Consider the following 27,928-nt stretch of genomic DNA (forward strand, 5'->3'; position numbering starts at 1 on the left):
GATTTCTTGGGGAATCAGTGGAGGTGCCAAAGGCTAATGTTGGCTGCGAGAAGGCACCAAAGAGTAGAAACCCTTCTTGGTATCCCCATATACATACACTCTAGAAGGTCAGTGAAGGGTACTGAGAGTTGAGTGGGTGGTTTCCCCAAGGCAACAGCTGGGCTCTGGGGTGCAGGGTTCTGCAGGTGGAAGTGTTTGGTGATGGAGAGAGTGTCATCAGTGCTGACTGCCTGGGAGCTTTGTGGCTTTGCTACTGACCTGAAGCCACACACAGAGTCAAACTGCATGTGTGCAAAGATGTAGACCTAGGAGTGAGGGCACCAAACCACATTTTGTATGTTTATTTACACTTTCTGATTTTTCCCTGAATGGCAGAGTATGACTTTGGAGATAGGTAGACCTGAGTCCAAATCCCTCCCTGCCTCTTGCTAGCTCTTTAATCTTTGGCAAGTGCTTTAAGATTTGGTGAGTCTTTCTGAGCCGCCAGTTCCTTATTTGAAAGGCAATGTTGCTGCCCTTACAAGGTTAGAGAACAAGACTCCTGGGGCTCAGAAAAAGAAAATGTTTGCTGACCTATTGTGTTAAATTCTCGCAATAGTCCCAAGGGGAAAACAAAGAGGTAACATTATTTTACCAGTGAAGAGACTGAGTCACAGATCGGTTGTCCTCGAGGCACAGGGCTGAGCATTAAGGCCTGAGTCCTCTGATGGAGCAGTGGTCAGGGCTTGACCAACCTCTGGAGTCACTTGGGCAGTCTCAGCTTTCCTTAGACATAAAATGGGGAATAACAATAGACTTACTTCCTGTGGTTGTTGTGGAGGTTACATGAAATAATTCTATACATGTTTACCCTGTGCTTGGGATACACCATAGTCCCCCTTTATACATGATTTCACTTTCCACAGTTTCACTTATCTGCAGTCCACTGTGGTCTGAAAATATTAAATGGAAAATTACAGAAATAAACAATTCATAAGTTTAACTTGTGCACCATTCTGAGTAGCATGATGAAGTCTCATGAGTCCTGTCCGTCTAGTCCAGGACATGAATCACCCTTTGTCCAGCGTGCCCACGCTGCAGTCGCTCCTGCCCTTTACTCGCTTAATAGCTGCCTCAGTTATCAGATTGACTGTCATGGTGTCACAGTTCTTGTGTTCAAGTCACCTTGTTTTACTTAATAATGGCCCCAAAGCTCAAAAGTAGTGAAGTTGGCAATTTGGATATGCCAAAGAGATGCCCCACATTGCTTCCTGTAAGTGAAAAATGTACGTGTGGGAAAAAGCATAATATATACAGGTTTCCTCACTCTGAAAAAGTAGAGTCTTCCTATGAAACTTTTTAAAAGACAAAATGTCATAAAGTGAAGAATATACCATGCTTTCTAAAGTTGACATTGCTGAAAAAAATCCAAAGAGGATTTTTGCTTTTATCCCCAAAGTCATTACCACACTAATATAGGATTTTCCTAAAAGCAAAGTGGCATCATGTGAACTTTCAGAAAGCAGGAGATACCTGTATAGGGTTTGGTATTATCTGTGGCTTTAGGTATCTACTGTGGGTCTTGGAATGTATCCCCCATGGCTAAGGGGGCTCCTGTAGCAAGCAGTCAATAAAGTATTTGCTGCTGCTGCTGCCGTGAATTCAATAGTATTAGTAGTGGAAGCAGTAGTAGTGGTTGTTTTGTTGTACTTGTAGTAGTAGCAGTAATAGTAATCACGTGGTTCCATCACCCAAGACTCAGGTTGCTCTGGGTGTTGATTTTGGGAACATTGCAGATCTTCTTTTTGTTATTTTTCTCCCCTCCTCTGAAGATGGATGGCATCTATTCTCTATCTGATGCTTTGTCTGGGATCACCATTTGCCACCTTCTCAGGCATGCCCTGTGCTGTGGAGGTAGATCCCTGTGCACTGCACTGCCTGGGTGCCCTTACGGCTGATGTGAGTCTGAGTTAGGCCCATGAGCAGCCAGAGACCGGAGGGCAGGAGGAGAGAGGTCTTCGATTTTCTACCCTCAACTCCCTCCCTGCATCTCTGGCCCCTCTGCAATGGCAGCTCCTGGCAGGTGGTCCATCTTCCTTGGTTCCAGTGACATTATTTCACAAATTATACCTCTAGTAGTCCTAGGTATGGTAACAGTGTTACACAGTTGTTACTGTTTTCAACTGAACATCCAGGCTGAATTCTATTTCCTGCTGAGACTCTAACAGACATATAAACCTATTAAAAATAATATATCGGATTATTTTCATTCTAAAAAAACAAAGTGGTACATCCACTTTGGAAAACAGTAGCAGTTTCCTTTAAAATTAAATGCAGAGTTAGCATATGACACAGCCATTTTACTTCTAGGTATTTACCAACATGAGTTAAATTATGTGCCTACACAAAGACATATAAATAAATGTTCATAGCAGTTTTATTTTAATAGCAAAAAAACCATGGAAAAACCCTAATATTGATCAACATATGAATGAATAAACAAACTTTAGGATAAGCACATATTGAAATACTACTCAGCAATAAAAACAAACTACTGATTCTGGCAACTGTAATCAATAGTTAAAACATTATTATGAGTGAAAGAAGGCAAGCACAAAATATACATAGCATGGTTGCGTTAAGCTATAGTAACTGAGAGCAGATCAGTGGTTGCCAAGGGTGGGCTGGGGCAAGGGGCTTAACTGTAAAAGGCCATGAGAGTCCTGGGGTGACACAAAGGGCCCCTATTTTGATTGTGGCAGTGATCACACAGGTGTAATACATGTGTCAAAACCCACCACACTGTACATCTAAAAATGATATGTTTTGTTGTATGAGTTCATGAGTTCATGAAAGTTTACTTTATTATTTTAAAATATTAAGGAAATACAGAATTATAAAAAGAAGAACAAAACCCTCAAGTTCTTGTAACCAGAGATAAGCATCACCACTCTCAACATTTCATGTATTTCCTTTCAGTATTTTTTTGTACTTAAAATTTCCATCTTCAACTGTCTTATTTAAATAAAAAAGAAAGCAAGTGGAAAGTCTCCATCATGAGGACATTTTTGCTATGACTTTACTGTGCCTCAGGGCATTTAGGATGATATTGAGAAGGCTTTGTCCTCTGTACTCAAATATATTGGGAGGACATGAAAATGTTTGGTGTGGTGAAGGAGAGATATTGGAGAATGGGTGGGAGGGCATGGTCGTTGGCTTCAAATCTGTACCAACCAATGAGTCAATTAAATATTGAGATCCTATTATGTGCGAGCATTAGGGATATGGTAGTGAACAGAACATATGGTTCTGCTGCTTAAATGGAATAAGTAGCCTGGGAATGAAAGCTATTATTATTAGTAGTAATAACAATAACAAAAGCAATAGTTAATATTTATGATGAACCTACTTTGTGCCAGTTAGTGTTGTTATGGTTATTTTTTCTGTTAACATTTAAAATACATTGTTGCATTTAATCCCCCAGCAATTCTATGAGGAGAACATCTTTTTTAAAATTTAAGTACAGTTGGTATATGATCTTAAAATTGGTTATGTTAGTTTCAGGTTACAGTATAGTGATTTGACACTTTTATGCCTTACAATGTGATTGCCACTAATTCTAGTAATCATCTGTCACCATGCGAACTTATTACAATATTATTAACTATATCACCTTCTCCTTTTTACCCATCCTCTCACCTCTTCCTCTGGAAATCATCCCTTGGGTCTCTATTTCTATGAGTCTGTTTTTGTTTTGTTTTGTTTTTATATTCCATATACATTACATATACATGAAATCATATGGTATTTGTCTTTCTCTGCCTGATTTATTTCACTCGGCATAATGTTCTCCAGTTCCATCCATGTTGTTGCAAATGGAAAGGTTTTGTTCTTTTTATTGCTGCATAATATTCCATTGTATATATGTACCACATCTTCTTTATTTATTCATTTATCAATTGACACGTTGGTTGCTTAACTGGGAACTTATTTCATCCACATTTTATTATTGAAAAAATAAAGTGGCTAATGCCAGCTTATGCAAGGTTAATGAGAGGTTAATGCAAATGGGAATGTACCTAGTCTACCTGGACTATTGGGTCAGGGAAGACTTTCTAAGGAAATGATATTTAATTTGAGATCTGAGGGATGACAAGTGTTTGGAAAACAAGATGCCAACCTCAGAGAACACAGGCAGTGGCTGTTTTTTTTTTGTTTTTGTTTTTAAACTGAGGACCGTTGGCTGGTTTTGAGTGATAATTTGGGGTTGGCTTTGACAGTATTGGTGATTAGAAGTGACAGTGGTGGTGAGGGAGGAGCCAGGCAGGGGTGGGTCTCCCAGGGAGAGTGATGCAGGCACATGCTGAGAGAGGAAACACCATAAGTGAAACAGAAGAACAAGGACTTGGTTCAGTTTGATGTCCAAATGTGGGTGCTGAGGTACTAGCTGGCTTGATGGGTGTGGGGCTCAGGGGAAAGGTACAAATGTGGGAGTCCTCAGCATGAACAGAGAGAGTTTGAAGTCTCATGGATTGACAAGATGGCCTGGGAGAGTGTCCACAGGGTAGAGATCAGCACCTGGGACAGAGCCTTGAGGAATTCCAAAAGGTGAGGGGTGGAGGGAATAGGAGGAAGAGCCAGGGAGCCAGGGAAAGGTTCCAAAGAGGGAAGATCAGTGTGTTACAGGGAGACCGACTTATGTGCAGACTAAAGAACTTTTCTAATGTTAGGTTGTTCATAAGAGGTGGAGAGCTCCTTGCCCTGAAGTGGGCAGTGAGAAGCTTGGTGACTGTCTCTTAGGGAAGTGGTAGAAAGGATGCTTGCATCAGTGAGATCAGAGTTTTTAAATTGGTTAGGGTTGTTTGATTCATTGTAAGTAACAGAAATTGAGTCTAGTTGTCTCAAAAAATCAATTGGAAGTCTATGGGGGTATTGTTCATGTCTTAGAAGATACAGCATCCAGAGTAGATCTTAGATCAAGATGGCAGGAACTAATGGGCCACCTTCACATGGTGACACCACTGATTCAAGACTCAAATTCACAGGAGATCTTGGATTACATGCCTACTTCTTGGCCAGGGGAGAGCTGTACACCTTGACTGACAACCCTACCAAGACTGCATATGATGGAGGAAGGCTGGTCTCCCAAAGGAGAATCAACATGCCAGTCACCAGAAGAAGGGGGAGTGGGTGCTGGGCAGGCAAGGCCAACAGAATCCCTCTGTAATCTCCATGGCCCTGTCTTTGATTAGGTGATCTTTGTAATATTCACATAGCAGACTGCCCCTCCTTGCACAGGTGTAAGCATGCCACAGGACTAAGCTTTCTCTATTTGCTTTTTAGAATAAGTTGAGGGGCTGAGATTGACATGAATTTATCTCTAGGCTTCAAGCCACCTAGCTTCAGAGGAACACGTTGGTAGACATAACTCATTGTCATGTCAAGACAGGACTTGGCCTTATGGTTATGTGGCTCTGCTTTCATGAGAAAGAGTAGCAGCTGGGAGTAGTAGATAGTGTAAACAACTCCCATCTTGCAACAGTAAAGTAGATGTGCCCATCTTACTGAACAGAAGCCCAAGGAAAAGGTGCCTGTGGATCAAGGAGACCTGTCAAACCTTCTATCTCCTGGTGCTTTCTCTTACCTGAGCAGACTCCTAGGTGCAACTGTCTTCATCAAGGGCTGTGATATCTAGAGGAATTAAGGAAGTGTGAATCACTGTATCCAAACTTTCCTCAGATCGAATTGAGTGCTTTTTTTTTTTTTTACCAAAGCCCTACTTAAAAAAGGAAAGAGGTTTATTTACTTATAGGAATACATGAAACACAGGAGAAAATAGAGACCTTCACTGCCCAATCTCCAACATCTCACCTTTGGTTTATTAGTCAGAAGTCTTTTGGTCTCAAGAAACAAAAACTCCATTCAAGTTGGTTTACTTAAACAGGGATTTGTTGATATATGTAGAAAAGTTGAGGGAGGGGGCCTAGTTGGGTCCAGGAGCTCATAGGTGGCATTAGACATCTCTTGACTCTACTTCTCTCTTTGTTGGCTTCATTTTCAGAAGAGCTTTTCCTTTGTGTTAATGGAGATGGCAGACACAGACTCACGACCCTACCAGCTTAGCAATACCACTGGGAAGTAAGGCCTCTTTCCTGATAATTTTAGCAAAAGTCCTGGAGCTGATTCTCATGGGGAGGCTTGAATCACATGCCCATCCCTGAATTCACACTGTGGCCTGGGTCCTATGTCAGGGGAGCCAGGGGCAAGGGCAGTCTTAGCTGGCTCACAGGAACTGGGGCTTAGAGAGGGAGATCCCCAAAGGAGAAGCACAAAGGATGGGTGTTGGTCAGGCAGAATCAATGGGTATCCATGACGCTTGGTTTTGGGACCAGGTCTTCTTGTGGTCCAAGTGCTCTGGGTCTGGAAGTGGCTGGATATGGCTGGTGAATGAGGAGATATTGGTGTTTTTCCTTATGCTGTGTAATTATGTCCTGCTGCTCCCACCTTCAGGGCCTGATCAAAAGGGGAAGGCCACAGGGTCAAGAACAGTCTCCATGTGCTATCCAGACGAGCCGGATGTTCCCAGAAGCTGCCCTGCCCAGGGCTATCTCCCCAGGGTTGGTATAGCAGAAGGTGGTGGTGGGTGGTGGCTTTCTTCTCAGGGATTTATTTACATCTCAGGACTTCTTCACCTCTTGTCAGCTCTGCTGCTTTATCTTGCTTAATTAAATAAATTTGGGAACATTATAAACAAAAAAAACTATTCCTTTCCTGTTGTTGCTGACCCCTGAAGGTTACTGCTTTTGCTTCTGAGTTCCCTCCCTAGAGCTTGACTGTTGATAAACAAGTGAAGTTTGCTGTCTCCCTCCTCCCCTACAGGAGGAAATGAGTGTCCTCAGAACTTTAAGAAGTCCCTGTAAGACTGGTGATCAGAAGGTAGCCTCCTCATACAGCAAAATGAGATGAAGTTGTGGAAACATAGGGGTATGTTCTCTACATGTGAGATGGAACGGGTCCCCAGATGTGTTAGTCTGGGGAAAAGCATGGGTGGAGTGTGCAGATTAGCAATGCTCTTTAACATTTGATCACCTGGAGAGCTTTTAAGAGCACCTGACCTCAGCCTCCCCCTCATCCAAATGAATCAGCGTCTGTGGAGGTGGGATCCAAGCACTCCTTTGTTTTAAAAACTCAGGGTGACTCAGTGTACAGCCAGGGCTGAGAACCAGTGGTGTCAAATTGTATCATGTGGGACATAGATAAAAACCAAAAAGAAAAAGAGAACGTTCCCCTCCATGCATATAACTATAGATTCACACATGTGCTCGCATACATGTAGAGACTATCTTTAGAAGGATCCACAAGAAATTGGAGAGAATAGTTTCCTCCAATAATGGAGCAGAGCAGTTGATTTTCAACTGCATACTCATTTGTGATGTTCAAATTTTAAATCACCAGCATGGTTCACTGTTTTAAAAAGAAATTGTCACTACATACCCAAAGCCAGCCACTCAAGATGTGACAGGACCTTTTGAGCTCACACAGCTCGACCTTTCTCTCGACCCTGCCATGGAGAGTGATTTCTGAGTGTGGGGTGCCGAAACGGTCTAGTCATTCATTCATTCATATTTTTATCAAGAATTAAATATGAGTCAGGCACACACTAGGCACATCAATCTGGTCTCGTCCTCACAACCATATGTGAAATAGGTGGTACTATTCCCATTCTGTGGTTGGGGATATTTTAGCTCAGAGATTATATGTAACCAAGGTGGGAATATGTGAGTCAGGATGTCCAGCTAAAACTGAGCTTCTAAACTGGTAGGGCTCAGATGTCTTTGGATGGCCTGCACAGAGCTTTTAAAAAAGTCCTGTCTGGCAACAGTGGACCAGTGATCCCAGGATTCCCATTGGACAAAACTGAGTGTTCCTGGGACAGGCATGTGCTCCAGTTCAGCCCAGCTACCACCCTTCCTGGCTGTATCACACCAGGCTTATATCACTTAGTCACAAGTCCTGGCCTCGGGAGGCATTTGAGTTTGCAACCCCTGCATTAAGGTAGGTAGGATGAGTCAACCATTATTTGTCCTATGGGTCACTGAGTTGAATTAGCCTATGGAATGTGCTATTTCTATTCCAATCTGGCCTTCAGTCTGCTCATTGGAGAACTGAACTCCTCTACCTTAAATTTCCTTTGTGGTCTGCATGTGATAGGCTGTTGGCCTTGATATGTTTGTGAGCTAATTCACACACTAGGGGATGGTAAAATAGAGTATAGAAAGGGACAGTCACCCAGCCTGGCAGCAGTGTGGGGCTGTGGAGCGAGATATGAGACTGTAGTGAGACGGTGGTCATACTGTGGTTCAGTGCCGGCCACAAAATTTGAACTACAGGGTTTAGCAAAAATAGTGCCCCCTGTTTTTATTACAAAATCTTTTATTACAAAATCATAAGCATGTGATTCTATAACATAACAATATCACATTCAACCACACCATATGACACTTTAGGTGAAATGTTCAAATTAAAACTATAAATTATTACACCCATATTATTACCCTGCCAACCACACTCAAGCAGGCCTTAACTTCTGCCATACCCTGTATGTTCTTTAGGCCAGAGCTGTCCAGTAGCCTTCCTATGATGAGTGTTCAAAATGGTAGTTTCTAGCTGCATGTGGCTACTAAGCACTTGCAATGTAACGTGTTAATGAGGGGCTGAATTTTATTTAATTAACTTGAATTGACATAGCCCCATGTAGCTAGTGACTACCACATTGGAAAGTGCAGCTTTAGACAATGGGTAGCTAGTGATTGTGTTGGAAGCAGTATTAAAGCTGAGTTTCTAGAGGATGAACTTTCCAGGAGTGTGTAGGCCGTATGGAGTAAAGGGAAGGAGGTAGAAATAATATGGACAAAACTTAGCATCCATTAGGTACTTGCTGTGTCCATACACTGTGCTAAGATTAGCCCATTTAGTCCTCATAACAACTCTATGAAAAAAGTCCTGCTATTATTTTTATTTCACAGGCTAGGAAATGTAGACACAACAAGGTCAATGGACTTATTCAAGGTCACAGAGTTAATAAATAGTGGTGCCTGTGTGGAATCCAGGCAGCTTGGCTGCAGAGCTTGTGCCATGAACCCTCCATTCTGGATGGAAGTACATGAGCCTCACTGAGAGCCGACTTTGTGCCTGTTGCTGTGTGTTCATAAATGACATAGATTTCATAACAAGCATGAGACATTGGTGGACTTATGTTCCTGTGGTTATGGAAACTATGGCTCATGGGGATGAGCTCTCAAAGCAGACATATCACTTTCTAGGGAGGACAGTTAGGCTTTATTGCAAAATTCTGCATCTGAGTTGCTGAGGGCAGTCAGGGTGGATTCAGTGGGGAAGGCACAAGAGGAGATGGCATGAAAGATGTTGCAGAGGATGAATCAGTGAGATTTTAGCAACTGACTGGATGGCGGGGGTGAGGAAGGCGGGGGAGGATTTCTTCTGGAACAGTGAGCTGAATGACAAACATAAATGCAACTACATTGTGAAAGTTGAGAGCTCCTAGGGGAAGACAAATCTGGTTTCCAATATGAATGTTGCAGCTGAGTAGCTGGTGGATGCCTTTGGGCAAATCATTTCTCTGTGAGCATCAGCATCCCTGTCAATACAATGAGGATCCTATCACCTTCCTCCCATGGCTATGATGTGGTGCAGGTGAAACGGATGTGAAGTCCTTTGCAGACGCAAGTAGCATGGCCATGTGAGTCAGTCTGAATGCCAGTCAGGCCAGGTGTTGGGTGGAAATGGTGACTAGGCCTTTCTGCTTTTGATCAAGGAGATGGTTTAGCAAAGCATTTTAGGAAGCATTACCTCATCTTGGACACCACGCAAAATTTCTTGCCAGTAGTCAGCTTTGACCTGGGAGAAAAAAGGAATTCTCCCCAGATATCGCAAAGCAAAATTGCATCCTGGTGGCTCCAACTCAAATGCTCCTGCTGGCAGGCACTTTGCATGTGATGTCTCATTTGAGATTCACAACAACCTTTTTAAAAAATTATTTTATTGTCGTTCAAGTACAGTTGTCTGTATTTATCCCCCTCTACTCCCCCCACCCCAGCCATCCCCACCTCCCTCCCCTACTTCCACCCTCCCCCTTGGTTTTGTCCATGTGTCCTTTATAGTTGCTCCTGAAAACCCTCCCCCACTTCCCCCCATTATCCCCTCCCACCTCCCCTCTGGTTACTGTCAGATTGTTCTTAATTTCAATGTCTCTGGTTATATTTTGCTTGCTTGTTTGTTTTGTTGATTAGGCTCCAGTTAAAGGTGAGATCATATGGTATTTGTCCCTCACTGCCTGGCTTAGCATAATGCTCTCCAGTTCCATCCATGCTGTTGCAAAGGGTAGGAGCTCCTTCTTTCTTTCTGTCGCATAGTATTCCATTGTGTAAATGTACCATAGTATTTTGATCCATTCATTTACTGATGGGCACTTAGGTTGTTTCCAAGGTTGCTTCCAGCACTTGGCTATTGTAAATTGTGCTGCTATGAATATTGGGGTGCATAGGTTCTTTTGGACTGCTGTTTCAGTGTTCTTAGGATATAATCCCCACAGTGAAATTGCCGGGTCCAAAGGCAGTTTCATTTTTAGTTTTCTGAGGAAATTCCATACTGTTTTCCACAGTGGCCACACCGGTCTGCATTCTTGCCAACAGTGAACTAGGGTTCCCTTTTCTCTACATCCTCTCTGACACTTGTTGTTTGTTGACTTGTTTATGATGGCCATTCTGACTGGAGTGAAGTGGTATCTCATTGTGGTTTTAATTTGCATCTCTCTGATGGCTAGTGATGCTGAGCATCTTTTCATATGTCTCTGGGCCCTCTGTATGTCCTCCTCAGAGAAGTGTCTATTCAAGTCTTTTGCCTATTTTTTTAGTTGGGTTGTTTGTCTTCCTGGAGTGGAGTCATGTGAGTTTTTTATATATTTTGGAGATCAAACCCTTGTCTGAGGCAAATATGGTTTCCCATAGTGTTGGTTCTCTTTTCATTTTAATGCTGTTTTCTTTAGCCATGCAGAAGCTCTTTAATTTGATGAGGTTTCATTTGTTTATTCTCTCCTTTATGTCCCTTGCTGTAGGGTACATATCAGTGAAAATATTGCTGAGTGGAATGTCTGAGATATTCCTGCCAATGTTTTCCTCTAGGACTTTTATGGTGTCACGACTTATATGTAAGTCTTTTATTCACCTTGAATTTATTTTTGTGTATGGTGGTGATCGAGTTTCATTTTTTTGCACATAGCTGTCCAGATCTCCCAACACCATTTGTTGAAGAGGCTATTTTTACTCCATTTTATGCTTCTTCCTCCTTTGTCAAATATTAATTGACCATAGAGACTTGGGTTTATGTCTGGGCTCTCTGTCCTGTTCCATTGGTCTATGTGTCTGTTCTTATGCCAGTACTAGGCTGTTCACAACAACCTTTTAAGGGTAGGTACCATTGTTATTCCCACTTTGGAGAAGGAGACAGAGTTAGAGAGGCATAGTAATTGGGCTAATGTCCTTCAGCTTAGAGGTGATAAAATGAGGGTTCAGACCAAATCCCATCTGATCTCAAAGTCCTGGCCTGTAACTCTTGCAGGTGAAACTTTTTCCTTGAGAACTGTCTGTCCTGGGGCCTCCTGAGAGTGACAAGAGCTGAGGAAAGTGCTCAGGGCCCTTCTCTTTGCTCTCCCACTACAGATACCTGGAAGTAGTGTTGGAAATTGTCTCAGGTTGTGGATCACGGGCAAAGACTGTTTCACAAAGATGTCAGTTTTCCACTAACACCCCAGGGAGAATAGGGTAGAAGAGGTGGGTCAACTCCAAAAACAACAACAAAAGTATTTTAAGGACTTGACTTAGTCCTCTTTGGAATACCATATACATATAGTCATTGGTTGGGAATTTGGGGATGGGGTGCACTGTGAAGCAGAGTTGAGGTCCCAGTCTTTTAGGGGCAGATACTTCAGAGAGATACCCTGAACTTGTGACTCTAGATTTCTACGTCTGGGGTCAACCAGGTATTTATGATCCTTGGTTTGTATATTAGTTTCCTATGGTTGCTGTAACAGATGACCACAGACTGTGTGGCTTCAAATGACACAGATTAATGGTTTTACAGTTCTGGAGGTCAAAGTCTGAAAATGGGTCTTATGGGGCTAAAATCAAGGTGTCAGCAGGGCTGCATTCCTCTTGGAAGTCCTAGGGGACAATCTGTTCCTTGCCTTTCTAGCTTCTAGAGGTCACTCACATTCCTGTCCAGCAACGGCAGCTCTTCAGCCCCTGCCTCACACCTCCTTCTCCCTCCAACCCTCTTTCCTCCCACTGATAAGGGCTCACCAGGACAGTCCAGGATAACCCCCCATGGCATGGTCATTAATTGAGTTGCTCCTGCAAAGTCCATTTGGCCATGCAAGGCAACAAAAATCACAAGTTCTAGAGATTAGGATGTGGACATCTCTGGTGGGGGGTTGGAAGAAGGCACTATTTTACCTACTAAGCTGGCCTCTAATCTTCATGTATATCATTCTCTGCCTGGAGCTGAGTAGCAATTTCCCCATTTAAACAAATTATGCATGCATTCTCCTACCTGAGCCTCAGACATTTGAGTTTGGGACCTCACTGTGTAGTCCAAATAAAGCATGCCTGGTGGCTGTATTCAGAGGGCTATAGGCTGCAAGCTTTCAGCCTCCCCAGAGCAAGGAGGTATTGAATAAACTAGGAAACATCCAGGAACTCTTGACTCTTACCAGATACCTGTTTGTAAATACAACTTGGTACATGTTTCAGCAGCTCAGTAAATGTTGCCTGTTATTTAAGAAAAACTGGTCTTACCCTCAATATGCCAAACAGAAATGAGGGGGGATTTATTTATATCACAAAAGGGTTTAGTTTGTTTCTTTAAACAGCCAGCCAGCCCTACTACTTTTCTAGTTAATGGGAAGTTTTATTCACACAACTTTTCAGAGACACATCATGTAGAGGAAGTACCTGCACAAAAGGCTCACCGATTTTCCAAAGTCTGTTCCTAGCTTCTCTGCAGAGTATGCTGCAGTGTAGTCATGTCCCTTGGTGTATTGACTCACCTTGGTGGGGGTGGAGGGTCCTGTTCTGTGGCTAATGGGGAGTTCCTGAAGACAACTGTCAGTAGTTTATGTGCTGCTAGCCCTGGCCATGGTGGGCAAAGGTGGATGGCCATCCAGGAGATACATCTACCATGAAGTTGGTTGGGCTTTCTTCCTTTTCTTTGGCTGCTGATATTCATTTTTTTAATTCATTTGTTCACCAAACATTTATTTACAACATATCAGTTATGTACCAAGAGTTGTGGTAGACACGAGTTAACTAGAGTTGAGCCCCCTTCCCTCTCTCAAAGTGAGTAAGGTGGAATAAGAGCATAAGTGATATTGTTAAGAAAGGTTTTTAGACTAAAGCAACTACTTACGAATAGGAGTAGGGTCAGATGGTGAGAAACAACTTTCCTAAATAGTTCTGCATCAATGAACAACTTAAAACCATAATAGACCACGTAGAAACTTAAAAGAAGAATTCATACCCTAACCAGTAAGTAATACAAGTAATACAAATAAAAGAAGGAGGACAGGCGAAGGAAGGCAAATGGGGAAATACTGGGACAACTGTAATAGAATAACAATAAAATATTTTGAAAAAGAAGGAGGACAAATAAAATTAGTAGGAGAAATAAAAGTAAAATATCAATTAATAAAGTAGGAAAAAACCAGTAACATTGATATATAAGTATGTATTTATGTGTAGTTATATATATTTTGGCTTGTCCAGAAAGTGTGCAGCCATGTAATATGAGAAATAGAGACATTTATTGAGGAAGATACAAGATACAAGAAACATTGTACACAAGACAATGACCCCTCAGTCCTCTTCAAAGTAGGTACCTTGGGACCTCACACAGTTCTCCCAGTGTCTGTTCTGTTCAAAACACTTCAGAATCCTTTGTTGGGATTGCCATCAGCTGCCCCATCTTATTTTCCTGAATCTCATCAATGGTATGAAATCTCTTCCCTTTCAAAGGTGATATTAGTTTTGGGAAAAGCCAGAAGTTGCAGTGCACCAAATCTGGGCTGAGGGGAGCTGAATCACCTGGGTCATTTGATGTTTCACCAAAACACTGCATGAGACTTGATGCATGAGCAGGTGTGTGGTCATGATGAAGCTGCCAACCACCAGTTTCCCCTTGCTGCAGCCTTCTGAATCATTCTAATAGTTTCTGAGGAGGAATGTTCAAGTTTAACACAAAATTTGATGCAGATTCATCATTGCTCTATTCACTCATTTTGAATGTGATGTCCACACAGTACACAGGCTCACTCAACAACATCTCCCCCCCCCGCCCCCACTGACTAGTGCAGTGAAGTCGTCATTGTTCATGCATGCACATTCCAGTCTCATTCATATATATGTGATAAATATAAATATATATATATGAATATATACACACAATGATTTGCTTCTTTAAAATGATAGGATAATAAAATAGACAAGAAAGAAGACAAAACTCTGGAAGAGACTAACAATACAACAGAGGACACTATAGATGATTTCAAAGGAAAAATATAAATTCTAAAATTTAGTTTAAGAAGACAGTGAGGAACAAGTGGAGCTGGTGAAAGCTCAGAACTGGACTGGACTATCTGTATAGTCTCTTTCATCCCACACTGTTCAGAAAGTTCTAGGTGTAAAAATATAAGGAGAAAAAAGAGGCATACTTATCAGAATGGAAAAAAGAAAAATATTATTATTAGGAATAATATGATATTCTATCTGGAAAACTCAAGGGAAACTGAAAACCCACAAAAACTATGATGAGTTTAAAAAATACTTACATAATAAATATACAGTACTACAAACTCATTGCTTTTCTATTTTTAAACAATAATCACTTGGAAAACAAAGTGGAAAAAATGTTAAAATCACAATAGCATAAAAAGGAGGATCCCTCAGATAATATTAAGTGGGAAATGTGTAGCACCTATTGAACAAATTAAAGACTTTATTAGGAGACATAAAATAAAATTTTAACAAGGAGACATCCTATTCCTGATAGAAAGACTTGTTGAGCCCTGGCTGGTGTTGCTCAGTGGATTGAGCCCCAGCCTGCAAACCAAGGGGTCATCGGTTTGATCCCTGGTCAGGGCACATGCCTGGGTTTCCCAGGGCGGGAGGGGGGACATGAGAGGCAACCACACATTGATGTTTCTCTCCCTCTCTTTTTCCTTCCCTTCCCCTCTCTCTAAAAATAAATAAATAAAATCTTAAAAAAAAGAAAGACTTGTTATAAAAGTTTCAGTTATCTTGAATTTAATTTCTAAATTTAAGACAATTTCATTCAAAGTTCCAATAAATTTTGGGTGGGGTAAAATATATTTTCAGTAAAAATTCCATTGGTATTTTTGAAACTTTGATCAGCTGATTCCAAAGTTCACTTGGAATAAGAAACATTTAACAATTGCCAAGAAAATGTTGCAAATAAGGATAATGGGGGCCAGGGGCCTGGGGGACTTGCCCTGCCAAGACTAATATATTATAAAGCTGCTATAATTAAAACTTATATTGCTGTATTATAAGCAAAATCAGTGGAACAGAACAGAAGGCACAGAGACAGACTCTAGTGTGTATGCTTACTCAGCATATAATAAATTGACATTTGAAGTCAGTGGGGAAGGAATGAATTATTCAATGAAAGATGCTGGAACAACTGATTACCTATTTGGAAAAAGTGGCAAATTAGACTCCTATACCACATCAGATACTAAGAAATCACAGAGGATTAAAGAGTTTAAAATGTAAGTGATGCCAAATAAAAGTTTAAAAAAACCAAGAATAATATATATATGAAATTAGGGCACATGGGGGCTCTTTTGAATTGGAGTTGGATTAAGTTTTCTTTGTCCAATTTTATCTTTTAGTGGTCTGCAAATTATACATAATCTTTCTATTCTTCATTGTTAACACATATTCAGACTTATAATGTCCTATGTACATTTTCTTAATATCTTTAATTTCTTGGGGAATAAGACAATACTCAGCATATTACAGTTTTATAGCCCTCTTCCACCTCCATTTCTTATGACTGAGGTTACCGCCTCCCCTCTCCCTGTATCTTTTTCTTTTCCTACCACTATTTTTTATACTTCTTGTGTTCACTTTTTGATTTTTTTTGCAGGGCCTATATACTCTAATACTTCCTTTGTAGGAAGTAAAATTTCTAAGTTGTTGTATTATGGAAATGTCTTTTTTTTGTGCTTTTACTTGATGGGCTTTGTATGAGGTTTTAGGGTCAAAATGAATTTTTCTAAACCTTTGAAGATACTGTTCTATCCTATCCTAGGATTCAAAATTGCTGAGGAGAAAAAATAAGTTAAAATTATTTTTCCCCTTGTTGGTAACCTTTCCCCTTCCATCTTCTTGTCCCTGCTAGACATTTTAGAGTGATGTCTCAGCCTTAGTGTTCTTAACCATGTGCCTCTTTTTAATTCACACCTATTGACACTTGATAGTTTCTTTCAATTTAATGACTCAAATTCTTCTTAATCCTTATGGAATTTTCTTCCATTGTATTTGATTATACTCTCTTTACCATTCTTTCTGTTTTTTCCTCAACATCTTTTTAGATGGATATTCGAATTTCTGTATCTATCCTAATACATGTTTTATACCATTTTATTTTTTCTTGTATTTTTTAAAGCATATTTTATTGATTATGCTATTATAGTTTTCCCAATTTTCCCCCTTTATCCCCTCTCTGCCCTGCATCCCCCAACACTCCAACACTACCCTCACTTAGTTTATATCCATGGGTTATACATATAAGTTCATTGAATTCTCTGTTTCCTATACCATTTTTGACCTCTCCCCATCTATTTTATGCCTACTAATTATGCTTCTTATTCCCTGTACATTTTCTCCCCTATTCCTCTCCTCCCCCTCCCACTGAAAACCCTCCATTTCTGTGATTCTGTTCCTGTTCTACTTGTTTCCTTAGTTTTTGTTTTTGTTGTTTTTCTTTTCTTTAGGTTCATTTGTTGATAGTTGTGTTTGTTGTCATTTTACTGTTCATAGTTTTTGATCTTTTTAATTTCTTAGATAAGTTCCTTTAACATTTCATATAATAAGGGCTTGGTGATAATGAACTCCTTTAACTTGACCTTATCTGGGAAGCCCTTTATCTTCCCTTCCATTCTAAATGATAGCTTTTCTGGATAGGGTAATCTTGGAAGTAGGTCCTTGACTTTCATGACTTTGAATACTTTTCTCCAGCCCCTTCTTGCTTGTAAGGTTTCTTTTGAGAAATCAGCTGATAGTCTTATGGGCATTCCTTTGTAGGTAACTATCTCTTTTCCTTTTCCTACTTTTAAGATTATCTCTTTATCTTTAATCTTGAGTAACTTAATGATGATGTGCCTTGGTGTGATCCTCTTTGGGTCCACTTTCTTTGGGACTCTCTGGACTTTCTGGAAGTCTATATCCTTTGCCAGATTGGGGAAGTTTTCCTTCATTATTTGTTCAAATGGGTTTTCAATTTCTTGCTCTTGTTCTCCTTCTGGCACCCCTATAATTTGGATATCGGAACATTTAAAGTTGTCCCAGAGGTTCCTAAGACTCTTCATTTTTTTGAATTCTTGTTTCTTCATTCTGTTCTAGTTGGATGATTATCCCTTCCTTTTGTTCCAAATCGTTTATATGAGTCCTGGTTTCCTTCCTGTCACTACTGGGTCCCTGAATATTTTGCATTATTTCACTTTGGGTATCCTTCATTTGTTCTTTCATTTTGCAACCAAGCTCAATCAAATGCTGGTAATCAGAATGCTTCTGTGAGCATTTTGATTACCAGGGCTTTGAACTTTCCATCAGATGGGCTGGAAATCTCCTCATCACTTCGTGCTCTTTCTAGAATTTTGCTCTGTTCTTTCACTTGGGCCCTATTTCTTTGTCTCAGTGCACCTGTTAAGTTTTAAGGGTGCAGGGCCTTAGGTATTCACCAGGGCAAGGTTTCATGCAATACTGGTTTGATGGTGATGACCTTCTTTAGCTTTTTCCTGTCAGAGAAGATCTTTATATGTCCTTCAATTCTACATGATAGCTTTGCTGGGTAGAGTAATCTTCATTTTAGGTGCTTGCTTTCTTCTCTTCTATTTTTTAACCCTCACCTGGAATATGTTCATTGATTTTAGAGGTAAAGGAAGGGAGGGGGAGACTGAGGAAGAGAGAAGGAGAGAGGGAGAGAGCAGGGAGAGAGAAAGATGGGTGGGGAGAGAGAGACATTGATGTGAGAGAGAAACATTGATTGATTGCCTCTTGTATGTGCCTTGACCAGGGATCAAACTTGCAACCTAGGAATGTATCCTGACTGGGAATTGAACCTGCAAGCTATTTGGTGTATGGGATGATGCTTCAACTAACCAAGCCACCAAAAAGGGCTGTAGGTCCTTGCATTTCATCACCTTGAATATTTTGCCAGCCAGCCCCTTCTGACCTTTCAAGTTTCTGTTGAGAAATAGCTGCTTTTAAGATTCTCTCTTGTAGCTTCTGGCCAAGATGGAGGTGTAGGTAGACATACTGCACCTCCTTGCACAACCAAAAGAAGGACAACAACAATTTTAAAACAAAAAACAAACAGAACTGACAGAAAATTGAACCACGGAAGTCTGACAACCAAGGAGATAAAGAAGAAAAATTCATCCAGACTGGTAGGAGGAGTGGAGACGGGCAGCTGGGGTGGAGAGGACTCGCGGTAACGTGGCCAGACCCAGAGAGGTGGTGGATTGTGGAATGAACGGGGTAGGCAGTGCAACAGCCAGCAGCCCCCGCAGCCCCACATTCGTGCATAGATAAACTGGGAGGATCGGCAGGGGAGCAAAACAGACTGCACCAAGGCTCCAGCGAGGGGAAATAAAGCCTCAAACCACTGATTGAAAACACCCATGGGGGTTGAGGCGGCAGCAGGAGAAATTCCCAGCCTCACAGGAGAGTTTGTTGAAGAGACCCACAGGGGCCTGGAGTGTGCACAAACTCACACACCTGGGAATCAGCACCAGAGGGTCCCAATTTGATTGTGGGTAGTGAAGGGAGTGACTGAAATCCGGCAGAGAGGGGAGCAGGCGCCATTGCTCCTCTCAGCCCCTTCCCCACGTACAGCATCACAGCGCAGCAACCAGTATTATCCCGCCCTGGTGAACACCTAAGGCTCTGCCCCTTTACGTAACAGGCACGCCAAGATGGAAAAAAAAAAGACTCAAATGAAAGAACAGATCAAAGCTCCAGAAGTAATTCAACTAAGCAGCAAAAAGATAGCCAACCTATCAGATGCACAGTTCAAAACACTGGTAATTAGGACGCTCACAAAATTGGTTGAATTTGGTCACAAATTAGGTGAAAAAATGAAGGCTATGCTAAGAGAAACAAAGGAAAATGCACAGGGAACCAATAGTGATGGGAAGGAAACTGGGACTCAAATCAATGGTGTGTACCAGAAGGAAGAAAGAAACATCCAACCAGAAAAGAATGAAGCAATAAGAATTCAGAAAAATGAGGAGAGGCTTATGAACCTCCAGGACATCTTGAAACGTTCCAACATCCTAATTATAGGGGTGCCAGAAGGAGAAGAGGAAGAACAAAAAATTGAAAACTTATTTGAACAAATAATGAAGGAGAACTTCCCCAATCTGGCAAAGGAAATAGACTTCCAGGAAGTCCAGGAAGCTCAGAGAGTCCCAAAGAAGCTGGACCCAAAGAGGAACACACTAAGGCACATCATAATTACATTACTTAAGATTACACAGAAGGAGAAAATCTTAGAAGCAGCAAGAGAAAAGGACACAGTTACCTACAAAGGACTTCCCATAAGACTTTCGACTGATTTCTCAAAAGAGACCTTACAGGCAAGAAGGGGCTGGCAAGAAGTATTCCAAGTCATGAAAGGCAAGGGCCTACATCCAAGATTACTGTATCCAGCAAAGCTATCATTTAGAATGGAAGGGCAAATAAAATGCTTCTCAGATAAGGTCAAGTTAAAGGAGTTCATCACCAAGCCCTTATTATATGAAATGTTAAAGGGATTTATCTAAGAAAAAGAAGATAAAAAATAGGAACAGTAAAAATGACAGCAAACTCACAGTTATTAACAACCACACCTAAAACAAAAACAAAAGCAAACTAAGCAAACAGCTAGAACAGGAACAGAACCACGGAAATGGAAATCACATGAAGGGTTATCAATAGGGGAGTGGGAGGGGGAGAAAGGGGGGGAGGTACAGAAAATAAGTAGCATAAATGGTAGGTAGAAAATAGACAGGGGGAGGGTAAGAATAGTGTAGGAAATGTAGAAGCCAAAGAACTTATAAGTATGACCCATGGACATGAACTATAGGTGGGGAGTGTGGGAGGGAGGTGGTGGGCAGGATGGAGTTGAGTGAAGGGGGGAAATGGGACAACTGTAATAGCATAATCAATAAATGTATTTAAAAAACAAACAAAAAAGATTCTGTCTTTTTCTTTAACCTTTGGCATTTTAATTATGATGTGTCTCAATGTGGGCCTCTTTGGGTTCATCTTATTTGGGACTCTCTGTACTTCCTAGACCTGTATGTTTATCTCCTTCACTGGGTTAGGGAAGTTTTCCATCAATTTTTTTTCATATAGGTTTTCAGTTCCTTGCTCTCGTTCTCTTCTCCTTCTAGCACCCTCAGGATGTGAATGTTGGTATATTTGAAGTTGTCCTAGAGGCTCCTTATACTATCCTCATTGTTTTGGGTTCTTTTTTTCTTTTCACTGTTCTGATTGGTTGTTTTTTGCTTCCTTATCTTCCAAATCTCTGATTTGACTCTCTGCTTCATCTCTTCCCCTGTTGATTCCCTGTAACTTATTCTTCATTTTAGTTACTGTATCCTTCATTTCTGAGTAGTTCTTTTATATGTTTTCTACTTCAGTTTTTATGTTTCCTATATCTTTGTTGAAGTTCTCACTAACTTCATCTACTCTTCTCCTAAGTTCATTGAGCATCCTTACCACTAGTAATTTGAACTCTGCATCTGATAGATTGCTTGTCTCCATTTTGTTTAGTTCTTTTCTGGAGTTTCATCCTGTTCTTTCATTTGGGACATACTTCTTTGTCTCCTCATTTTGGCAGCCTCCCTGTGTTTGTTTCTATGTATTGGGTAGAGCTGCTATGTCTCCTGGGCTTGGTAGGGTGGCTTAATCTAGTAGGTGTCCTGTAGGGTTCAGTAGCACAGCCTTCCTGTTCACCTGAGCTGGTCATTCCAGGTGTGCCTTCATTGTGTGGGCTGTGTACATTTCCTGTTATAGTTGAGCCTTGATTGCTGTGGGCATGTCAGTGGGAGGGATTTACCCCCAGGCCAATTGACTGCAAGGACTGGCTGTGACCACCATGGAGGATCAGCTGTGCAGGGCCCACCCCATGAAGCAGGACTTACTTTAGCAGGACTCTGGTGTCTGCTGAGTCTACCCCTGGAATGCGTTGCTTGTGAGAGGGTTGGGTGGTGCTTCAGTATAGTCTGAAGCTGTCCACTAGGTGTGCTCATTCTGGCACCTCCTGGAATGTGCTGTACAAAGTCAGCTGCTACCTGTGCCCTTCTCAGAGCCACCTGGCAAGAGGTAAAAAGCAACCTGCAGGTGGTTGCTACTTGTGCTAGGCTTGGAGGTGTCCAGAAGAAGCCAAATTGTGAACCAAAGTCATCTGCTGCTAGTGTCAGGCCCATGTAGCGAAAGGTACAGGGCACACTGAGGCCAGATGCTGCTTGTTTGAGAAGTTTTAGGCAACTTAAAGCATGAACCAAGTGAGGCCATTGTGTGGGAAAGCTGAAACCAGAGAAGTCGGCATTCATGCTGCCTGTCACTACAAGAACCAGTAAGTAGAGACAAGGATTTCATCTTTATGGGTGCTTTATTCAGATGCCAGTAATCTGAGAAGATGGTGGGTTATGTACTCTAAAAACCATCTTAACATCCCATCTCATGCTGACCTTTTTATATAGAGAAGAAAAGGATAGGTAAGTGGTTTGGATAAAAGGTTAATTGGATAAGAGTTACAGTCCAGGGGTGATATTCTTAGTATTTCTTTATCTGCTGATTAACAGTTCTTTATCTGCATCTTGGACGTTCCTTCCCTGGAAGCCAATGACTCTGATGCCATCTTGATTGCTTGCAGACCACCTGGGGTACAAAAGTTGAGTTGCTTGTCCATCTCCTGGAGTCATGTAGGTTATACATTCCAGTTCCTGGAATAACAGCTTTCCACATGTAATAATTACTTAAGCCTACCAAGTATAACTAAGGCTAAAATCTTTAACTCTTGAGTTCCTCTGTAAGAGTCACTGGAGACACTTTGGGTGGGCTCACAAGTTGGGTGGGGCAGGGTCTCAGGGAATCACCAGAGCTGGGTGAGCAGTGATAACCAGATGGAGTCTCAGATAGGGTGCTCACTGTGAAGTTTGTGGGGGGTGGGCCAATCAAAGAATCAATGGCCTCTGCCAGCACTTCTGTCTGGGAGAAGCTGCCCCTGCAGCTTTTGCCCTGATGCCAGATAATTCCGTTCCTCCCTATCTGTCCCAGGTGCCTTTTGAGGTGCTGCCCCAGCACTGGAGCTCAGAGCTGATGAGTCTGAGTAAGTCTGTGTGTGGGCTCTTTAAGAGGAATGCCAGGGACTGCAGAAGCCTCAGTCTCACTCAGCCACAATCCCTGCTGGTCTTTATAGCTGGAAGTTATGGGGACTTCTCCTCCTTGCACTGGAACCCTGGGCTGGGGGGCCTGGTGTTGGACTGGGACCCCTTGCTCCACAGGGGGACCTCTGCAGCAGCCAACATATACCTCTTGATTTTTATCCACCACAGGTGGATATAGGACTAGCCCATATGGAATCTCTACCCTTCCTACCAGTCTTAATGTGTCCTCTTTTTATTTATTTATTTATTTATTCCTTACCTGAGGATGTGTTTCTATTGATTTTAGAGGGGAAGGGAGGGAAGTGAAGGGAAGAAGAGGAGAGAGGGAGTGAGGGAGGGAAGGAGAGAGAGAGAAAGAGAGAGAGGGAAAGAGGAAGAAAGAGAAACATAGAGAAACATTAAGGTGAGAGAGAAACATTGATCTGTTGCCTTTTGTATGTACCATGACCAAGGATTGAACTCACAACCTAGGTATGTGCCCTGACCGGGAATTGAACCTGCAGCCTTTTAATGTACGGAATGATGCTCCAACCAACTGAGCCACATCTTCTTTATATCCTTAATTGTAGGACTTCTGTACAGCTAGATTTTAGGCAGTTCTGAATGATGGTTTTTCTATAGTTTAGTTGTGATTTTAATGTGGTTGTGAGAGGATGTGAGTACTGTATTTACCTACACTGCCATCGTACTGGAAGCCACAGTACTTTTGCTTTATTTTTTGTTGTTTTTTTCTTTTTTGAGCAGTTTTAGATTTGCAGAAAATTTGATTAGTAAGTATAGAGTTCCAACATTACTCTCCTAACCCCATTCCCATCCTGGTCAATACTGAGGCATTACTACTAACTAAAAGCCATTGGTTATGTCAAAGGTTCACTCTCTGTGTTGTATATTTTATAAATGTATTCCCTAAAAGTCTCTCCTATCCTCTTGTAGTTTATTTGCTGAAGAAACTATTTGGTTATCTTGTAGTTTTCCACTTTCTTGTACACTTTTTCCTCATTGCCTCACTGTCTGTCATTTAATACATGCTTCTGTTATTTATATTTTCTGTAAATTGGAAGTTGGGTCAAGGTGCTTGAATTGGTCCAGATTTGCTTGTTTTGGCAAGAGTACTACATAGGTGGTAGAGTCCTTCACAGTACTGCCACCAGTAGGCAGGTAGTATCTTTTTGTGATGTCCACAGCCACTGAGAATTGCTACCCAGACCCATTATATCACTAAGGGTCCCTTTAAGGGTTCCTGTACTGTTTTCATTTACAAAGATGAAACAGCATCCTTTAGAAATATGCTGTTTCAGGTGTACAGCATAGTGGTTAGACAGCCATATACTTCACAAAGTGTTTCCCTGATAATTCAAGTGCCTACCTGGCACCACATATGGTTATTACAATATTGTTGACTACGTTTCCTACGCTGTACTTTACATCCCTGTGACTGTTCTGTAGCTACCAATTTGTACTTCTTAATTCTTTCACCATTTTCACTTAGCCCCCCAGTCTCCCTCCTGTCTGGCAATCATCAGTACACCTGAAACAAATACAAAATAATATTGAATGTAAGCTCTTACTGAAAAATAAAATGAAAACAAAAGAAAGATGCTGTTCCTGCCGTGTGGCACCTGTTCTCCAGGAACCCATACTGTAGAGTTTGTTTAAGGTGATTTGGACAACAAAACAATAAAAGAAGATTTGAACAAAAAAAAAATCAGGTTTTTTTTGGTATACATTCTCTGACTGTACCTTTACCCATGTGAAACAATCCCCAAATTGTGTAGCCATACATAGATACATTTAACTCAAACAAATTCAAATACAGTATAGGTATGAATGCATTTGCTTGCAAACTACTAATGTAACAGTGTAAAAATTGCAGCTTATTCTTCCACTTATGGGACATTGCTCTTGTGTAAGGTGAGGGTGTGGGTCTGTCTTTCCTGCTCATTCTATTTCTACATGCCCTTAATTTTATCTACATCTTTAAAACTGTGATTTTAGTGTTTGAATAAACATATTTCTTATGCATTATGAACCTAAGCACAAGCCAACTACTTCACCTGGTGCCAAGTCTGAGAAATAATATTCTGTTCCAAAACGGGGCAACTTAAATGATCTTCAAGGGAGTATAATTTTGAGTGTATGTGATACTTTGAACCCTAGTTACTTCACAAACTTAATTAGTTTGCAGGATGTAACACTGTATACCCAAGAGTTTGACTTCAATTTAGGACACATGTAGAAGCTGAAGGCATGGTTCATTTTGGTATAAAGCCTTTACTTGTCATGAAGTCCAGGTTCTAACCATCTCTTTCTCCCCTTTTCTTTCTTCCTCCCCTACACTTTCCTTCTTCGCTTCCTCCTACCTTTATTTTGTCTTTTGCAGTCTGCTGTTTTGTTGTGCACAAGCGTTGCCATGAATTTGTCACTTTCTCCTGCCCAGGCGCTGACAAGGGTCCAGCCTCTGATGTAAGTAATGGACACTGGTCACCTCTCTCTGTCTGCAATCAATGCATTCTTTTGGGTAAATGTGAGTGAGAACTCTGAGACGAAGAAGTTGGGGTGGTTTCATTCCAAGGCATGTGGTGGTCCTTGTAGTCTCTGAGACATTTTTTATTTTAATGGAAAAACAAAACCCAAAACATTTGGGGGCAGGGGCTGTGATTGTATGGGAAACCAGCTGGTTCCCGTACTGTGATTTTGCTAAATGTCTTAAATTTTTTTTATTAAATGTATTGGGGTGACATTGGTAAATAAGATTATATAAGTTTCATAAATGTCTTCTCATCTGGTCAGCTGAGACATGGAGGGTGATGGGCAAGGGCTAACTTGTTGTTGCCACTGTGAAAAGGGTGTTAGAATAGGGCCTTACATGCATGCACTTTATAGCTCTTTGTTAGGGAATTCTTTTTATTTTTAAGAGATTTTAACTTGTCTATTTTTAGAGAGAGGGGAGGGGAGGGAGAGAGAGAGGTAGAGAAACATCATTGGTTGCCTCTCGTGTGGGTCCTACTGGGGACCTGGCCTGCAACCCAGGCATGTGCCCTGAATGGGAACTGAACCTATGACCCTTTGGTTTGCAGGCCGGCACTCAATCCAGTGAGCCACACCAGCCAGAGCTGTAGGGATTTCTTGATACTGGAGCCCAAGAATTAGGAGGAAATTAGTTTGTCCTGTTACTCTGCATCTCCTGGTATGACTACTGTGGGTGGGATAAGGGATGCTTCTAGGTGAAACAGACAAGTAATTTTCATTTTAGTCATTATGAATTTATTTTAACATGGATTGGAAAAATGTGTCTAGTAGTGGTTTTGCATTTATAGTAAGGATATAAAATTTCTTACCTAAGTAAAGGTATTTAGGAATTTAAAGTAAACCAGAAAAAAAATATATAAAGAAACTGTTGTATGAATGCGGGTGTGGATACAATAAGGTTATGGAAAAACTCTTGGGATGACTTTGTCTGAAGTTTGGGGAACATTGTTGATCGTCTACCCAACAGCCAGTCCTGGCCCTCAGTCTCTTCTTTCTGGCAGAGGCTCTCTTTCAGCTAGAAGCTGAAAATGCCTGGTAACTTGCTTTTCCACACTCTTTTGTAGCCTTTGAGTGAGCATGTGACCCAGTTCTGCTCAGTAAGTTGTGAGCAGAAGCCTGGGTACAGGTTCTAGGAAAGGCCTTCCTTTCTGATAATGCATCTCTTTCTTTGTCCTGTTTGTGCTTGTAACAGCCCTTTTGGGACAATGAGGGAGACATGCTAAGCATGGCGGAGTGGAGGAGTTGACAGAACCCAAGTCACTGTTGACACTGATTAGCTGCTGAGCCTACTTTGAGTTCTCTTGTACCAGAATGTGTGAGATGAGAAGCAGGGTAAGAGGGCTTAGTCAGGTGTTGCTATTTGGGGTATTCTTTTCCATGCAGCTGAAACTTTCCTAAGAGGACTTTCCACCATGTACCCTCTTCCACTGCCCAGCTATGTTCAGGGACCCTATGTGCATCTGTCACCCTAGTTCATATTTTGTTCCTGTTTGAGTTCATCTTCCTGGAATGTTCTACATGGATTTTGTCCAGTATTATTGGCTCTGTTCTTACCCACTCAGACTTGACAGCTGCCCTCAGAATGGTGACTACCTTGTGTCATTGAATTAGTTTGACTCTTGCTGACCTTTTATAAATGGTCATTTGCCATGTCCCTGCAAGTCGGGGCATATCTATTGCCTCAGCAGCATGAACACCCTAGAGCTCATGCCACAGTTACTGTGCTTGGAAACTGGTACTTGGGGTTAAGCACTCCAAGCAACACAGAACCAGCAGAGTCCTTACTGGCCTATCTGCAGAGGTGAAGACAGGACTGTTTATCATGTTCTCCCAGGTCACACTCCTCTGGCCCTTTTAGTGCAATTCTCCTCTCTAGGAGAACAGATGCGGGAGTTTGGGGGACAGCCTGGCTCTGCACGTCCTTGCAGACGGAGGCTAGATCCTCAGGAGCAGCCAAGAGGATGGCGTTTCCCACACCCTGTCTTACAGGGTTGGCAAAAGTAGGTTTACCATTGTGAGTACATGCAACGGTTTATTCTTGTATTATTATTTATTAATTATTGCATTATTTTCCACATGAGCAATTATAAACCTACTTTGCCTTACCCTGTACTCGTTGACTCTTTCTGTTGCCTAAGACAAAAACTCAGCTTTAACTGGCTTATGTGAAAAGGGAAATTCTGGTCCCTGAAACTGAAAAGCATCAGACTTCCGAATCAGGGTGCAGAAATGAGGTCCTCAGGAATCTTTCTCCATGTCTTGGCTCAGTCTTGGTTCCAGTTTCAGGAAGATGTTTCTGCCACAGAGCATGATGGACACAGCACCATTAGTCTTGTGTGGTATCACGGCCGTAGCTCCAGTGAGAAGAGCTAATGTCTCATTGGACCCTGGGTCATATGTAGCCCGAAGGATGGTTATACGATTGGCCAGACCTGGCCATGTATATCTATCTGCTTCTGCAAAGGAAGACCCATGTACCTATCCCATAATTTGAGAGTGGGGGAGAAGTGGTCCCTAAGAAGGAAACTAGGGAAAAATATTAAATTACAGACCATGGAGCTGGCATTCTCAGGCTCAAATATGTATGACCTTTGGCAAATTACTTGAATCTCTTTGTACCTTAGATTCCTAAGCTGAAAATGTGTAAAATAATATCCCCTCCCTCAT

At 41.6% G+C, this 27,928-nt stretch overlaps 1 protein-coding gene across 4 annotated transcripts in view; it reads left to right on the forward strand.

Moving 5' to 3' along the window:
• PRKCB (protein kinase C beta) overlaps positions 1 to 27,928 on the forward strand; it is a 348,138-nt gene that overhangs the window by 134,021 nt on the left and 186,189 nt on the right. For all 4 annotated transcript variants that reach the window (XM_045195451.2, XM_053926150.1, XM_053926155.1 and 1 more), the window contains exon 3: positions 25,113 to 25,195. In XM_045195451.2, the coding sequence (XP_045051386.2) occupies positions 25,113 to 25,195 (83 nt within the window). The remainder of the gene's footprint in view (positions 1 to 25,112; positions 25,196 to 27,928) is intronic.

Source organism: Desmodus rotundus, chromosome 1, assembly GCF_022682495.2.
Source record: "Desmodus rotundus isolate HL8 chromosome 1, HLdesRot8A.1, whole genome shotgun sequence".
NCBI classification, from domain to species: domain Eukaryota; kingdom Metazoa; phylum Chordata; class Mammalia; order Chiroptera; family Phyllostomidae; genus Desmodus; species Desmodus rotundus.